Below are 17,882 nucleotides of genomic sequence, written 5' to 3'. Positions count from 1 at the left end.
TTGTGTCAGAATAGTGAGAAGGTCCAGAGTATACATTTTGGGGAAACATTTTAACAACATGAAAGAAAGAAAACCTTGGGGCAGATCCACAGATGGTGTAACTGTCTTAGGTGGGGTGTGGTTTTGTTTGTTTCTCTGCTCCTCCTTTTCCATGCTTTTTATCTTGGAATCAGCTGAGGTGAGCCATCTAACAATGTACCTGTTCCAGAAATTACTTTGTCAAAGCATAAATTGTAGTAATCCTCAGACAGAGTCCGATCCCGCGAAATGCCGAGCATCCTCAATTCCCGTCGACTTCAAATGGAAATAGGGAGTGCTCAGCACCTTGCAGGATCAGACCTCTACAGTCTGATTGCTATTAAAAATAAATCATATAAGCCAGTGACTCAATGAAATACTTAATAGACCCAAATGAATCAGTAGATGTCTGTCACTGCACAATTATTTTCAGATGCTTTTAAAAAAAGCTTGTAACAAGAAGTTCATAACGAAGTAATGGGAATACAGAATTACCATACTTGATTAAACCAATGGGTCCCTCAAGTCCAGTAGTCTCTCAGCAACAGCTGCCACTACCAGTGCTTCTCAGTAAAATGCAAGAAACCCTCCATTAAGTAAATATGGCATTATCTGTCTCCAAGAAACGTTTCCTCCTTACCTTCAATAAACGGAGGCTGGCTTAAGTCCTGAAGCATGCGGGTTTATATCTCTTCCAAAACATTTTTTGAAAGTATTTACTATAACAACTATGCATATTCCTATTGTTCCTAAATAATCTCTTCTTGAATCTTGCTCAGCCCTTGGTGATATCCTGTGGCAATGGGTTCCACAAGCTAATTATGCATTGTGTGGGGAAAGTATTTTCTTTCATCGGTACTGAATCTGTCACCTTTCAATTTATTGAATGTTCCCTTGTTGTGGAATTATGAAAGGGTGAACAGAAGCTCTCAGTTTAATCTTCCCTAAATGATTCATTATTTTGTACACTTATCACATCCTTACCTCTTATTTAGGGTAAAAACAAGAAACAAAAAAACCCCAATTTTTTTCAGGTTCTATTCACCTTGTTTCACTGTCAGCACGTGTCATTTAAGGAAAGATCAGCTAATAACATTGTTAGCAAACCTAGTCTCTTTACATTTTTATTTAACAAAAATAAATTAATAAAGCATTTAAGGTACATGTCTCAATGTTTTCAGCTTTTCACTATTACTTTTAAGGCTTTAAGAGGTTCAGTCTGAAAGGTCTAAGAGTGATGAACTAGAATGAACAAATGCGTATTGTGTTTTGCCTACCCTTGTTTGGCCTCCAGAGCCGGTCCATCCCATGTCTCATTAACACTATTCTTGCCAGCTCAGTAAAAGACTCTGTGATGTTAAAGTTACAAAGTGGGCTAACTTCAAAAAAAGTCATGCCAAGTCTCTCGGCATAGGCTTGTGCTTGTTCAGTGGAGACTTGACGCTTGAAGGCTAAATGAAGGCGGTTTCCAACCAGGATTTTAGGTACACCGGGAGCATGCTGAGTGAAGAGAAGCAATAATAGATTAGTGTTATAACCCTTCACCCCATCTTCAAATAAAATTTGTAAGCTTTTCACAAAGATTCAGAAACAATGCTCTACTCATGAAGCATGTCAAGTGGCAAAAGGATATATGACATGATGGAAAAGGCAGCATCCTCATATCTACAAGAGACTGGGCTGGGATGAGAAATGAAGGGACTATGCTTAGTTCTTGGGAAATGGGGCAGTAATTATTTTCTCCCATCCTTGAAACCTGTCTTTTCCCAAAGCTTCCTCATTCAGTTTATTACAGAGAACAAACATAAATTTTCATTGTTAAGCTGCTTTTTTAAAAACATAAGTACTGTATCTTCATGGCTAAATTCAGGACAGAATTCTCTCTTTGGGGGGAATGTCGACATTGCAGGGAGGGTGTATGATTGCAGCACACGTACGCATACCCAAGCTAGTTTTAATTTAGCTAGCTCAGGTTCCAATAGCCGTGAAGCTTCTTCAAGCCCACCTGGGACTCTGGGGTGGCTGGCCTGCACTGAAACCTGTACTGCCACAGTTTCTCTACTCTCAATATTCAAGATAGCTAGTTTAAAGCTAGCTCAGATTAGTGGCATGCTGTGACATTTTTAGTCTGGCATGCAATTCTACACTTACATGGAAAATGGCATTTCCTCTATTCGGCACTGGTGAGGCCACAACTGGACTATTGCGTCCAGTTTTGGGCCCCCCACTACAGAAAGGATGTGGACAAACTGGAGAGAGTCCAATGGAGGGCAACGAAAATTATTAGAGGGCTAGGGCACATGATTTATGAGGAGAAGCTGAGGGAACTGGGTTTATTTAGTCTGCAGAAAAGAAGAGTGAGGGGGGGATTTGATAGCAGCCTTCAACTACCTGAATGGGGGGTTCTAAAGAGGATGGAACTAGGCTGTTCTCAGTGGTGGCAGATCACAGAATAAGAAGCAATGGTCTCAAGTTGCAGTGGGGGAGGTCTAGGTTGGATATTAGGAAAAACTATTTCACTAGGAGCGTGGTGAAGCACTGGAATGGATTACCTTGGGAGGTGGTGGAATCTCCATCCTTAGAGGTTTCTAAGGCCTGGCTTGACAAACCCCTGGCTGGGATGATTTAGTTGATGTTGGTCCTGCTTTGAGCAAGTGGTTGGACTAGACCTCCTGACGTCTCTTCCAACCCTAATCGTCTATGATTCTATGATCTTCCATGTGGTGTGACCTTGCACAAAAGGTGTGTGCAAGATCATGATGTGCGGAGGATGCAATCTTGTTCTACAACATGGTGTCCTCCATGCGCATTTGGGGGCCAGAGAGAATCATCCCTTGGGCACACCACGTCCTGGGACATGCAGTGCATGCCTGGCATACACAGACAGCACGCCACCGGCTCAGATATGTGAGATTAGATATTTTTCTACAAGATATGCTCTAGTTCATACAGAAATTAACTCAGGGAAGTTCTATGACCTGTGTTATGCAGGAGGTCAAATGAGATGATCGAAGGGATCCCTTCTGGATTTATAATATGTAACTCTATGAACTAGGAGTGTTGACAAATAGCATTATTATTATAGTATCAAAATCCCACATCACATGTGCAGGATTTTAGGCCCATTTTCCTCTTTTACAGAATACATATTTTCACATTATACAAGTAAACTGCTTTTAATTTAAGACAGTTTGTATGCATCAGAGAAGTAGTCACTTGCATTCAAAAATCCAAGATAGTCTTTTGAGATCTTCGGATGAATGCACTATAACAGTGCTGAAGGCTTTATAAATAGTGACTTAAACCTCATAATCCCCATATGAGATGGGAAAGCATTTTTTTTTCATAAGAGGAACCGAGTCAGAGGTAAAGTGATTTGCTGAAGTAACACAACAAATCTGTGGCAAAAGTGGTTATTGAACCTAGGAATCTTGATCTCCATCTCCATTTTCTTCATCTAGAATTGACACCTTTTTAAATAAGTGGGCAGTTCACTTGTTTGTTTCAGTCTAAAAGTATAACAAAAATACAAGACTGTCATCTTGGATTCCTGTAATGAATTCGGACTGCAGTTACATAGTATAAACCAGTAACTGGAAAACACCATGAGCAAAACACATGCTTAATCACTAGTCTTGTTATACATAAATGATGTTTTAGGATGCACCTTACCTCATCTATCTCCTTTATCCATCGATCAATACCATCAAATGACCAGCGATTTGTAATGTCATATACCAGTATCACCCCCTATGTGAAAAAATATTAATGTGAATTTCACTTAACATATACAAAATGCATAACATATAGTACTATCTTACTCTAACACCATTCTATTATCTGTATCAGGATTATGGGGCTTACAATCCTGCCAGATGCTGCATGCTCCGAGTGGAGAGGAATCTCACAGCATCTTCCAGAATCAGCACCTTTGTCCCGATATAGAACTGGGAATGGAAGGACGCATGGAGAGTGGAAAGCACTCAGCAACTTGCAGGATCAGGCCCAGATTTAGCAGTTTGTGATCAATGTTAATTCAACTATAAAATCAAATTATGAACACGTTTGGGTGATGTATACATCACAAGTCACACAGACATATTGCTTTCAGTAACACTGTATAGTGTCCAATAGCTAAGGGCCTCAAATTCTATGGAGGTCCAAATACCTCACTACCAGAAGTAACCAATGCACATTATCATTGTTTACAGCAATACTTTTAGGAGCCTAATCCATGTTTTCAACCTGCAGCTAATAAACTGATGTGTCAGAATGCAAAAACACTAAATATAATGTAGCTGCACAAACATCTGAGACTGGATTTATAATTTCCCCCAATTCTTGACTAAGTTACATTAACTATTTATCCTTCTAGTTACACCCAATTTGAGAAAGTTTAACATAAACAGTACACTTGGGAGTTTTAGTCAAGAAGCAAACGTCCATTATGCTTCTAGCTTTTACTGCAACCTCTATTCCAGAGGTTCTCAAACTGGGGGTCGGGACCCCTCAGGGAGTCGTGTGGTTATTACATGGGGGGTCACGAGATGTCAGCCTCCACCCCAAATCCTGCTTTGCCTCTATCATTTATAAGGGTGTTAAACACTTTTAAATATATTTTTAATTTATAAGGGGGGGGTCGCACTCAGAAGCTTGCTATGTGAAAGGGGTCACCAGTACAAAAGTTTGAGAGCCACTGCTCTATTCAGAGGTGTAATGATAAGAAGGACTGGATATGTCTGTAGAGCATATACATCCTGCTCTCTCTTTTGGTAGAGATGTAGTGGTTGCTAGAGGGCAGTATTAGGCATGTAATTCCTCTAAGGCAGGGGTCGGCAACCTTTCAGAAGTGGTGTGCCGAGTTTTCATTTATTCACTCTAATTTAAGGTTTCACGTGCCAGTAATACATTTTAACGTTTTTAGAAGGTCTCTTTCTATAAGTCTATAATATATAACTAAACTATTGTTGTATGTAAAGTAAATAAGGTTAAAATGTTTAAGAAGCTTCATTTAAAATGCAGAGCCCCCCGGACCGGTGGCCAGGACCCGGGCAGTGCGAGTGCCACTGAAAATCAGCTTGCGTGCTGCCTTTGGCATGCGTGCCATAGATTGCCTATCCCTGCTCTAAGGGCTCCTCCCTTTCTTACTGTAGCTTCAGATTGTGGCATCTTGTTAGGCCTGATACTCTCCCTCTCAATGAAGACAGCAAAATTATGACAAGTAGGACACCTACATGAACATGAAACTTACAAAAGTGCTTTATTTATACAGCATATTTATATGTACACCTCTACCCAGATATAACGCTGTCCTCGGGAGCCAAAAAATCTTACTGCGTTATAGGTAAAATCGTGTTATATCGAACTTGCTTTGATCCGCCGGAGTGCACAGCCCCGCCCCGCTCCCCCCAGAGCGCTGCTTTACCGCGTTATGTCCGAATTCGTGTTATATCGGGTCACGTTATATCGGGGTAGAGGTTTATTTTTATAGCAGCGAAAGGTGGATCTGGCATTTTAGATGAAACTCCCCTTCTTCTGAAATATACAGCTCCAACCTCAAAGAGTTTACAATCAAAGCCCTTAATCCTGCCAGGGGAACCATGTAGACAGAACCCTGCATCCAGATGGAGTCCCACTGATGTCAATGGGGGCTCATCTGCATGGGTCTTGCAGGATCAGGCCCAAGATTAGATTTTATTATCCTGGCTTGTTACATCAACACTATGGAGTGGGGAGGAAGGCCAGTGTTTACAGCAATATGATCAGGCAGTGACTCAGGTCAGGCATATAAAAATCATGATGTATTTTTTAAATTTATAATTATGATTGATTTGACTTGTGGTTATTGTGGAAGGAGTGAGCCTTGGGGGATTTAAATGAGGAAAAGGTAGCAGATTAGAAGACCAGAAATGGGAGGGCATTCTATGCATAGGGGCAGCACGGAGAGTATTGTGCAGGAAGCAGATGAATGGTGCATCAATACTGGCACTGAAGTTGGGGTAGGAGGGGCAATGTAGTTCAATAAAATATTTTAGACAGACGGACAGACAGCTCAGAGCTATAGAGGGCTTTCAAGGAGAAGACAAGAAGTTCAAACTTGCTGTGGGGGTGAAGGTAGGGCCCAGCGGAAGGAGTCAAAGACGGGGGTTGACACTGCCAGATCAAAAGGCAACCAAGACCATTTTAGTGACTGCATTTTGAATTGTCTGAAGGAGGCCACATGGGTGTCCTAGGGGCTGAAGAGGACCAGGCTACAATAATCAAGATGGGAGATTATCAGGGAATGGATGATAGTTTTGACTCTAGGAATACAGAGGAAGGACTGGAATTTAAATTAAGTTTAACTGATTCAAAGAAGCCCCGGGGGCAGTTCCGATCCTGAAGCGAGGCTAACACTAAACAGAGAGAGTCTGAGGAAAAAAACAAAGATAAATTAAAGCAGACTAAGGACCTGATTATCTCCTATAGCATAAAATTCTACGCAATATAATGACATTCTGCTACAGCAAGTCATACCTTCCCTTTTGAGATCAGTTTCCTCTCTTTTGGCATTAGCTAATCTTCTTGTTTTGCATGCTATGCAAATTTACAATCTTCTTATAATTTCCCCTCTTTTAAGCACATGCTTAAATCCATCCCTATTCAACAAAGCACTTAAGCATGTGGTTAACTTTAAGCACATGCTTTACTGAATAGGGATGGACTGTTGTAATAGGGTCTAAAAGTACAAGTCCCTAGTGCAGTGATTCTCAAACTTTTGTACTGGTGACCCCTTTCACATAGTAAGCCTCTAAGTGCGACCCCCCTAATAAATCAAAAACACTTTTTAATATATTTAACACCGTTACAAATGCTGGAGGCAAAGCCGGGTTTGGGGTGGAGGCTGACAGCTCGCAACCCCACATGTAATAACCTCGCAACCCCCTGAGGGATACCGACCCCCAGTTTGAGAACCCCTGCCCTACTGCTTGAGCTAAAGGGAAAGTTACTTTAGCTTTGGGCAATAACAGGCCGTTGTAGTCACTGGGGCCTCCTGGGAGGAGTAAGACATAAGATTATGCATCAAGTTAGTGTATTACACTACCATTTCCTAAGTTTAGTCTTTTTCTTCATTTATTTAATAAGAAAGTAAACGATACTGTCCCTTTGCTCTCATTTCTTTCCCCCCAAAAAACCCTGTGTTGTATTCAGGAATATTACAGTATCTGTGTGCAAATTTACTTTATACAGTGATCTTTAAGAGCCGGTGTAATAAGGTTCGCTACTCTTGTGATATATCTTTACCAGCTCTACACTACATTCATTCATCCATCCATCCACCAGCAATTACATATTAGAATGAAGATAGCTTTGAGCTTACCTGAGCACCTCTTGAATAGGAACGAAATATGGTGCAGAATCTCCCTTGTCCCGATGTATCCCTAAACAAAATAAGTTACAGGCTATTAAGAGAAGCAGGGCAACTTCTTATGTTAAGAGTTAGATATTAGCAACTCATACACACATCAGCTCATACTAACTGGACAGCATCACTCTCTTCCCATCTGTTAGGCAGTAGCAGCCACCAATACACAGAAGAGCTTTTCAGCGCTCTGCAGTTATTTACACACTAACTTGCTTTCTGTGTTAGCGTTCTACCCCTTGCTTTAAAACAGGGGTTCTCAATCTTCATGGCACCATGACCCCTTTCTGACATCAAAAATTACTACACAACCCTAGGACGGGGGGACTGAAGCCAGAGCCTGCCTGAGCCCCATTGCTCTGAATGGGAGGGCCAAAGACTTGCTGAGGCCTGTAACCTAAGCCGTGCTGCCTAGAGCTGTGGGGCTCAGGCTTTGGCTTTGGCCCCAGGCCCCAGCAAGTCTAAGCCAGCCCTGGCAACCCCATTAAAACAGGGTCGTGACCCACTTTGGGGTCCCGACCCACAGATTGAAAACTGCTGCTCTAAAAAGAGAGTTGCTCAGCTTAACCAAAATAAGAGGACAAGAACTTCCAAGCCTTACTCAAGCCACTGGCAGTGGAAAATAAGGAATATGAATATTATTAGTCAAATATATTTTACAGCACCATCCCTTGAGCTTACTTCATCTCAAAATAAAGTGGTCTCCTGGTTTATGAAAGAAAAGCCCTTCTTTTGCAGCAAAAGAAAACAAAGCAAATGAGGGCTGTCTCCAGGGGAACTGAATGTGAATACAATAGGTTCTCAATGGGGGACACTGAGCACCTAACAATCTTTTGTTTATTTATCCTCACAACACCTCATGAGGTAGGAAAGCATTATTATCCCCACTTCATAGATGGGGAAGTGAGACTAAGTGACCTGCTGAAGGTTATAAAGAAAGCCTCCGGTGGAACAGGAATTGAATCCAGATTTCCCAAGTCCTAAGCTAGCATTCTAACCACTAGACCATTCTTCATCGCTTTGCTCGGTGCTTTCAGATTGCAGAACACATTACCTGCCTTGAAGAGTTACAGTCCACTGACTAATACTGTTTAAAAAGCACTGAGGAAGAACAATGGAACAAACACTTACCACAGCTGTAATTTTATTCGACGGCCATCCAGAAGTATTGTTGTCGTCTTGTAATCAATACCTGGAAAATAAATTTTGTTTAGAGTTAGAATCTTAGACCTACTGCATTAAGTGCAGTGTCTAGATATTTATATCTTTGAAAGAAGTTAACAGGAAGGAAAAAATATTTCCATTAGTGCAATGTGCATGGGTCAAACATATTCTGTGGATTTGAAGTTATGGAGACCGCTCAAAGTATGAATGTGGTCTCCTCATTCAGGAGCACATTTTCCCAGCTCCGTCTGATGGGCCACCTCTCTTCCCATTCATGATTATACAACATTCTTGCAGCAATTATCTCCACTGTTCCATGTAAGCAACTGGTGTATGTTCAAAAGAGTTTCATCCTTTTTGAAAAACAGAAGATGACACTGTCCTCTTCCCTCATCCCCCTCCACAGACTTTGCTGCCACCTTATCCTCCTTACCAACTGCAGATACTGCCCAGCTAAATGCTATTCCTTTCCTTCTGTTCCCCTGGACATACTGCCTTGTTCATCTCTCCCCTGGAAATTACTCTCCCATGGTAGCTCTAGACCCACTGGCAGCTCTGGTTTCCAAGAACAGCTCCCACGTTCTCTCTTCTTATAAAGCAGCTGTAAGAAGCTGGGCTGGCAGCTTGTTTCCAGCTCTTTTCGCATTCTTATTGATACATTAAGGTCAGAAAGGACCTTTTTAATCAAGTCTAATTTCCTGCATAACACAGACCACGCAATTCCACCTAGCAAGTCCTGTATCAAGCCCTTAACTTTTGATTGAGTTCCAGCGTCTTTTAGAAAAAAGTGAGTTACCACTCTAGGGATTTAAGACATAGCTCTGTCTCCATCCCAATGGCACCTGAGACTACATTATGAATAGTACTTGTGGTGGTATGTTTACAATGCAGACACCAGTCTGCTATTAACTGGATCAAACGGGACCAAAACCATCAACCCCATTACACATGAACGACATAACAGGTTGTCAGATGTTCATTAATAACCTGAACTGAATGGCCTTGGGGTAAAATTTGACCAAGTACAACAATATTAAGCCCTAGCTATATCACTTTCCGGGGGGGGGAAATGTAATAGTCATAATTCATTAGCTTAGAAAATAGTAGTCAGAAGTGGCTATGTGGTTGTGGGTGGCACTACAAAACCCCACCATAATGCTAGCTAGCATCAGTGCTCTGAAACACTGGGCTTGGGTACTACATCTACAAAGCATACAGTTAAGGACCTTAATAGACCCTAAAATTCAACAGATCTATCAAATTCAATTATTAAACATTTTTACAAATGTGCAACAGTCTGACCGCTGAGCCAAACCATGCAGTAGCACTGGTAAATGCTCTTCAAGTGTTCTCTAAACATTTGGCTTTGTCGTAGGTCAGTCATTTCCTATTTAATTCAACATGCTTATTCAAGAATTCCCCCAAATCAGTGACAACGGTGGAGACTAGCTCTGAGAACTTACCCAAACGTGACTTGACTCATATTTATGAAGACTAAAGATGATATATTTTATTACCTGACGGCAAAGTACTAGATAAGCAAAACAAGACTGAAAAGAAGGGAAAATGTGTTGCTGTGGAAAAAACAAACATGCAAGGAATAGGGTTTATCACAGCTGAAATCTTCAATAAATCCTTATCTGAGGAAGAAAAAATGGTAGATATAGTATTGTTATCTGCCAGTTACTTAGACACACAGTTATAAAGCACTATTTTTGGGGGGGTTGGGGTAGGAATACTGCACATTGTACTTTTCTGTGAATGGGTAGAAGGAGGGAAATACCAGGCGTCACAAACAGCTAGTATGGGTAACACTTCTGTGAGATCAGTGCCATCTTGTCCCAACCTTGTCAACTGCACGAACATCAGAGCTGTTCTATGTGCTGGACAGCCGCTCCCCCAGCATATGGATCAACCAGTGCTCCCTTCTGCCTCCATCCTAACTGCAGAGAACTTGAGGGTGCAGGCAGGGGAGCAGTGGTTCCTCACCCATTCTGTTCCTTACCTAGTGTGTGTATCCATCTCCCAATGCTGCTGTCTACCCAGGCCTGAGAAGAAAGGGGTGTAACAACTGTATGTGGTCCTGTGGCAGGGAGGGGAGAGCCTTTTGTTGTGTTGTCTGTATCCCTGTGTGTATGTTCGGGGAGATCTGTGGAAAGGTCTGTAATCTGTATGGTGTTTATCAGATGCGTGTGTGTGGTGTCTGTATCGACTGAGTTGATGAACTGCAATGTGCAGGGATTGCATCAATTTTGCATGTTTTGGGTGGGATTTTCTTGATTTTTTAAAATTTATTTTTGTTTACATTGGGTATTATAGGGCAGCAGTGGGTGGGGAGGGAAGGAAAAAGCTGTTAGGTAAAATGAAAAGAAAAGAAAGAAGAGGGGACATTTAGGTGAGGGAGATAAGGACAGAAAAAAGCTTGGAAGGCAGATAGCATGAAACTGAAGTGAAGCGACTGTAAGAAGAGGCAGGAGAGAACTGGAGCAAACAGCTGCTACTCAGCAGAAGATAAAGTGCAGAATTTAAGAAAGGTAGAAAACAGTCTGACATTACCACTGTCCAAAGGATTGGTGAAGATAACAGGTCATAATAAATTAAAGCAATGATATCAGTTATCTTTCTATTTTCACACAGAAGGAAGAGAGAATATCTACTAAACTAATTCCAACTGCGATCTTGGCATTTGGTCACATCCAAGTACTCACTATGCTCAACACTACTTTTCCTATCAGATCTGATCAGATTCCAGCCAAGGCTGGAGTCATGCATCTGGGTTTGGGACATTAGGAGATGTTGCTGTGAAAATGGAGAGATCTCTCTAAATTTGTTGTGCTATAGACTTCTTTCCAGTCTCCTTCCTGGAGTTCAACTGAGATGAAGTGCATTCTCTATGAAGTTATATTACATATTTCTGATTTATAAAAGCCTACCTATTTGACCTGCTCTAACAAGTCAGAACACTGGCTGTACAAGACTATGTAGGAAAAATAAACTAAGGTATGAATTTAGCTTGTGTATACAAACAGCTAATAACAGAATCTGAACTTATCAGTTAGCATTAGTCACTGTGATGTGACTTTTAGAATGAAAGGCAAAGGCTTTTGCCATGAATCATCAGAAACAGCATGAAACCATAACAATGAGACCAAAAGATGTCAATTGTGTGGTTGTAGAAGTCTAATGTTCTTCTGAATGAATAATGTTCTTCTATAGAATAGCTCTGTCTGGCTTCAGCTTTAATATACACAACCTGAAATCTATTTCTATGGCGTAGAGGGAGATGAATGAGGCTGTTAGAGCAAAAGGTACAGTTCATGTCAAGAGCCTACTGTAAGAGCAAGCAACAATAAGGTAATCTGTTTCTTCAGCTTCCTATTATACATTAAGGATTACAGAAGAGTTGTACAGAATTTCTACTGAACCAATCTGCATTTATTAGAAGACAAGAAAATTAACCCTTTAACTCTGCTGGGAGCAATATTTGAATTTTGGTTTTGCTTTTGTAAAGAACATTTTAATTTGTTGTAAGTTCTAAATTGTTACGGCTCTGGCCCAATTTGTGAAAGAATGTATTTGAACTCCAAGTCACACTTTGGAGTAATTATGCCTTATTATTATTTACATCTGCAAAACAGTAAAGAGAGTCTGGAACAGTAATTATAATATATCTACCATGGAAAATTCAAATGAAGCATATCATTCACAGATGTGGGCATCAGAGAGGGTCATTGACAGAGGGACAAATTAAGGACCCAATTTGGGAAGGTGCTTAATGTTAAGCATGTGCTTATATACACCTTGCTGAACTGGGACATCCAGCTGAACAATTTCTTTGAGGTAATTATTTGTGGGAAACACACCCCTTTCTTTTTGTAAATCATACTTGAACTGCTCCCAATTTCGATTAACATTTATTTGTAACTATTCACCAGATAGTTTGGAACAACATTTTTCAACCAATTGGTTGTTTGTGCTCAGCTTGAATACTATATTTACTATTTGTGGCCTATGAGAGATCACCTAATCTACACTGTACTGTTTCTGCTCCTTGGCTGGATGGCAAACTTTTAAATAAAAGGGAGAGGGGGGGGAAAAAAAAATCAGATAACTAGTGAACACTCCTGTTTGCACACAAATGCCCTTGCTCACATACAGACATGGCTATCCATATATAGAGTAGCCATTTTTCTCCAAACAAGAGTCACGTGAATTATTTCAAAAGTGAACAAGGCAGAACAAACATAGTCAAAACAGCATTTCAGGACTGAAAATAAAATTTGACCTGCTCTAAAATCAATTATGGTTTGATAAATATGGCACAAAAGAGATGCATTAGTCCCTTCATATAAAGCTTCATTAAAGGTGCAGTTGTCTGAGAGTATATTACTTTTGAAGAATACTTTTTATTTTTATAAAACCAAGGAGAAGCAAAGTTAAGGCTTCACTTAAACAAGTATCTTAACTCCACTCCTGTAAGAGATACCTTTAGAAAAATCAGGTCACATTATTGTCTTCAACTATAACCTCATTTTATCCGTGATCATGAAGAACAGAATTCTTTAGTCTTACAATGCTTGTGCCACTTTACAGACTTATGAGCCTTTTGAAGGAAAAATTCTCTCCCATGCTTCACTGACAATCACCCTAGTGACTGGGTTACATTTTGAAGTCTACCTCTATGGAAAGGGGTTAAACTTTTTCCCTCTACAAAAACTGAATGTCAATCTCCAGCAATCATTGAATGTGCTAGACCAGAGGTCCCCAAACTTTTTTTTGCTGAGTCCCCTTTTGGAGATTCGTGTCCCAGGCATGGTCCCCTGGGCACAGGGCAAAGGGTGGGACCTTGATGGTGTCCAGTTTGGACCAACACACACTGGTTACCCTGAAGAAACAAGAAAAAACTCATAACCAGTCAAGTCCTTCAGCTTGTTGTGCCCCACCAGGGGGACCACCCCACAATTTGAAATGTTTGCTAGCTGACATTCCCTAGAGATGTTACAAATGCAAGAGTTAAACTTCTGAAGTTAGCACCGAAATTTAGTTGTCTTAAGGTCTATCTTCTAGATCACTGCTAGGGAAATCCAATAAAGCAAGTTTTATTTCTTGCCTGATTTCTGCTACAAAATGGCTAAAAAAAAAAAATAGTGCATATTTTTCTTTTTTTACTCCAAGGAACACCTTTAAGTTTAGGAACTTATAATTCAGGGACCCCTTGTCAATTTCACTTCAAATTTGGTAAAAAAGTTTTACCTTGGCCCCAGATCCAATCTACCAATGATGAGGCCACTGAGATTTTTGTGCTTTTAAAGGAGTGTAAGCCCCTCCACCCCCCAAAAAAACCCACCAGGCTTACAAATGTACAACCTCAGTTACTATTTTAACTACAGTGTGACTAACATTGCTTCATAAGCTAAACTAGCATTACTGCAGTCATTACTAGTGCCATAAGAAACATTTCCAAGTATAGAGCTATAAAAATATTTGTGGCTATTTCTGATGATATTCAATACTGGCCTCGTATACGTTTACCAGTGCAGCTGCTAATATTAATGTGTAGGAGTTGCTACTAGCAAGCTTTTTTTTATTTATTAAATAAAAGCATTATATAATATCTTTTGGGTCTCAGTAACAAAGTAGTTTCCTAAAGATAATAAAAGGCATATTTACAAAAAACAAACAGCCAAGTAAAGAGAAATCGATCAATAAATGAAACATAAAAATACAGAATGCCATTCTGAGACACATCACTGTCTGTTAAATGATATCCTCATGTAAATCCGCCAAAGTCTATTCGTCAGCAGAATTGCTTAAGTACATTATTTGACTTTCTTCAATGAACATTTTCCACACAGAGTGGATTTTAAAAAATACTCACATTTCATTCATATAACATTACTAAGAAAGTTTAATTTATCATTTTCAAAAAATACTTTTAAGTCTTGTATTTCAAATAACAGCCCCACTCCATTACTGCTGGACAACACTACATAAACAAGTTCAGGAAATTGGTTATCATCTTGATGTTCACAAACAACAGAGAAAGATTGTGTGACTGTTTTCTTTTAAAGCTCATCTGTTTTGTTTTTATAGGCAAGACTGATTTATAATTTAAAATGTACAAGAAGCCTGCTAAGTATATATCCTCCTCATAGGAACAAAAGACAGAGTACAAGGCAAATAACTATCTATATCCTTATTGTACACATAACCAGTACCTTGTAGGACACAGGTTTGCAAGCTTTTTTTTTTTTATCTGATGAAATGTTATGTAGGTGTATTAAAGTAAGTCACACAAAAACCCCAGTCAAGTAGTGTGAATGGAGAGGTTATTTGCATAAAAAACAGATTGCTACTTCCTTGAGCTTAAATCTTTGCATTTCAGTTTTTATGGCACAGCCACTAACTAATCTCAAATCAGTTCCGCATTTTGAAAATGAACTTTGACACCTCCTGAATGAAGCTGATGTTGACAAGCCTGGACAGATTCTTAATTATCCTCACAGCTGCATTTTGATGAGAATGGCACAGAAAGTGTCTCAATTATGTCAAGATAAGAGACTTACAGCAATATCAAATGGATAAAAAGCTATGCATTAGGGTAAGTCAGGGATCGACAACCTTTGGCACACGGCTTGCCAGGGTAAGCACCTTGGTGGGCCAGGCCGGTTTGTTTACCTGCCGCGTCAGCACATCCCTCGGCCCGCGCTGCTTCCCGCAGCCCCCATTGGCTTGGAGCGGCGAACCGCGGCCAGTGAGAGCCCTGATCAGCCAAACCTGCGGACGCGGCAGGTAAACAAACCGGCCCAGCCCGCCAGGGTGCTTACCCTGGCGAGCCGCGTGCCAAAGGCTGCCGGTCCCTGAGGTAAGTATTGTGTCACCCTTGCTTGGATTTAGGTAGGTTATTAGGGAAAAAAAGTTAGCCACAACAAGAATATGCACGCTTTCAATAAAAAAGGTTTCAAAAGACAAAATCCTCTCACTTGCAGGATCACACACACACACACACACACACACACACACACACCCCTCTCAATATTCTGTTCTTCCACTTCACTAGGACCACTTCTTCCACTAGGAATGGTCTAGATAATACTTGAGTTGCCACGAGTGCAGGGGACTGGATTAGATGACCTCTCAAGGTCGCTTCAGTAGTGAAAGATTTTATTCAATGCCATATTTGGCCTTGACAAATCCAAAGAAACCAATTTTCTGTACTTTTTGAGATAAAAATTAATCCTTTAATCTTTGTACTTCACACACAATAATATTTACATTTTACTTTTAAAAATAACTCCATTTTCATTAGCTTACTTATTTCTCTCTTCCTTTAACTGTATGCATATTGTGTCAGCTAAATTCACACACTGGTGTTTGTCAGACCCCAATCACCCATCACAGTACTGATCAGCAACTTTCATACTTACTACAGTTGATACAAGAGACCATCACCTAGTCAGTGAATTCAACATTAAGACTGAAAAAAATAAAATACATTACCTAGAACAACTTTATCAGATGCTCTGCCCATCTTCCATAAGCTTCTGGATTCCAGCAAACCAAGCCCCACCCTAGCAGTGCACAACTCCATCAACTTGTACATCTTCAACAACCAGTGATAGCTGATTCCACCCACTAGCCAAAGCCTCTTCTCCTGTCACCACTACCACCACCCATTCCTCACACATACACACACTTACTTCTAGACATTTCAATGTTTTATTGTTTCCTAAAGAATAACAAGAACTTGATGTGCCCATCATTTCCATTCTAAAATAGCTGGAGTTTTTATTTACACATTGAAATTACAGTCTGTTTTTCATAAGAGAGGCTTTCATGTATTTCAAAGTGACGCAGGAGTTCAAATTCCATCCATTACCCCTTACCCCTCCCTCCAAAAAAGACCACACCATGACAAAAGCCACTGATTCATAATTCAGTATTTTTTTATTTTAATAAGATGTTAAAAACCAAGTCCTATACTTATGAATATCATTCCACAGAGAGTTTATAGCAAAAAAACAAAAATCAAATTAAAATAAAATAAAATTGGGCTGCATCTCTTAATGTTAATGTAAAACAAAGGTCCGGTTTAGTGTCAGAGCCATTTTTGCCTTCTGCTTACTTGTCATTCAGAATGATCATTCTCTAACTTTCAATCCCTTCTGTCAAACTTAATTACTGTACTAAAAACTATCTGTTTAAAGTGTACAGACTGTACAAATACTGAGAAAAATATAGTCTTGGCTCCCAAGTTATTGGATATGTAAAATGAAGCCAGGAATTATAATACACTCTCTCACACTTTAAGGGAAGCTGTTGTTTCAGTCATCCCCTGACATGCTAAAGATCCAAGGCTGCATGGTAAATAAAGGTGAAGCTCACTCATCAACTGTGACACCCAAATATTAGCTACTGCACTTTCAAAGGGCTTGATAAAATCCTATCCCAAATTATTCATGTAACTCAGGTGAGGTTCATCCATCACAGACATTGATCTGACAGTTGCGTCAAATGATTAGCATCAATGCAGTTTTGAGGGAGTCAAAGGATCTTCTTGCTGCCACATCCCTGGATGCAGAGAAGGCCTTTGACTGTGTATCCTGTCATTACCTTTTTTTACATACTTGCTACATTCAGATTTGATACTCAATTTATCTTCCAGATTAAACATCTTTATATGAATCCCTTTTCCAGGGAGGGTTACTAATAGCATTATCACAGAACCATTCCCAATTCACAGGGGTACAAGACAGGGTTGCAGTTTGACCTAGCCCTAGTACCATTAGCTATTGCTGTCTGTATAAAACAACATATACATGGAATCAAGGTAAGTCAAACAGAGCACAAGATCATGCTTTATGCCGACAACACTCTTGGCCTAGTATCCAAACTGAAGATTCTATTAAAACTAATAAATGCATTTGGACACCTCTTGGGACATAAAATCAATAGGGAAAAAGCAAATTCTGGGCATAAGCAAAATGCTAATAGGGAATCTCTGACAACTGGAATTTTAGGTGGTATCCCCAACATATGAAATATTTAGGGACACTTCCCCAATGACATCGAGAATCTGGTCAAAAATTATCTAGAGGCCATTTTAACCAAGACAGCAAGAGATCTGGGCAGATGGTAAACCCTAATCCTTTGAGGCACAATTCGTATTATTAAAATGAATGTGTTTCCCAGAATATTGCATATCTTGAGAGGTTTCCCAGGTACTATTTGTCAGCTTTATTTTAAGAAAATTAATGACATTTAAAAAACATTTCTCTAGTGGATGGGAAGCCAAGAG

The 17,882-nt window shown here is 40.0% G+C and overlaps 1 protein-coding gene across 1 annotated transcript in view; it reads right to left on the bottom strand.

The window, feature by feature from the left end:
- The window catches only part of RAB40B (RAB40B, member RAS oncogene family), a 47,353-nt gene that overhangs the window by 2,734 nt on the left and 26,737 nt on the right, over positions 1–17,882 (bottom strand). Inside the window, exons 2-5 of the mRNA XM_005297593.5 lie at positions 8,552–8,612; positions 7,379–7,439; positions 3,691–3,768; positions 1,296–1,518 (exon numbers count right to left, since the gene is read on the bottom strand). Coding sequence (XP_005297650.1) covers positions 1,296–1,518; positions 3,691–3,768; positions 7,379–7,439; positions 8,552–8,612 — 423 coding nt within the window. The remainder of the gene's footprint in view (positions 1–1,295; positions 1,519–3,690; positions 3,769–7,378; positions 7,440–8,551; positions 8,613–17,882) is intronic.

This window comes from Chrysemys picta, chromosome 12 (genome assembly GCF_011386835.1).
Source record: "Chrysemys picta bellii isolate R12L10 chromosome 12, ASM1138683v2, whole genome shotgun sequence".
NCBI classification, from domain to species: Eukaryota; Metazoa; Chordata; order Testudines; family Emydidae; genus Chrysemys; species Chrysemys picta.
This window is presented reverse-complemented; position numbering and strand designations above follow the sequence as displayed.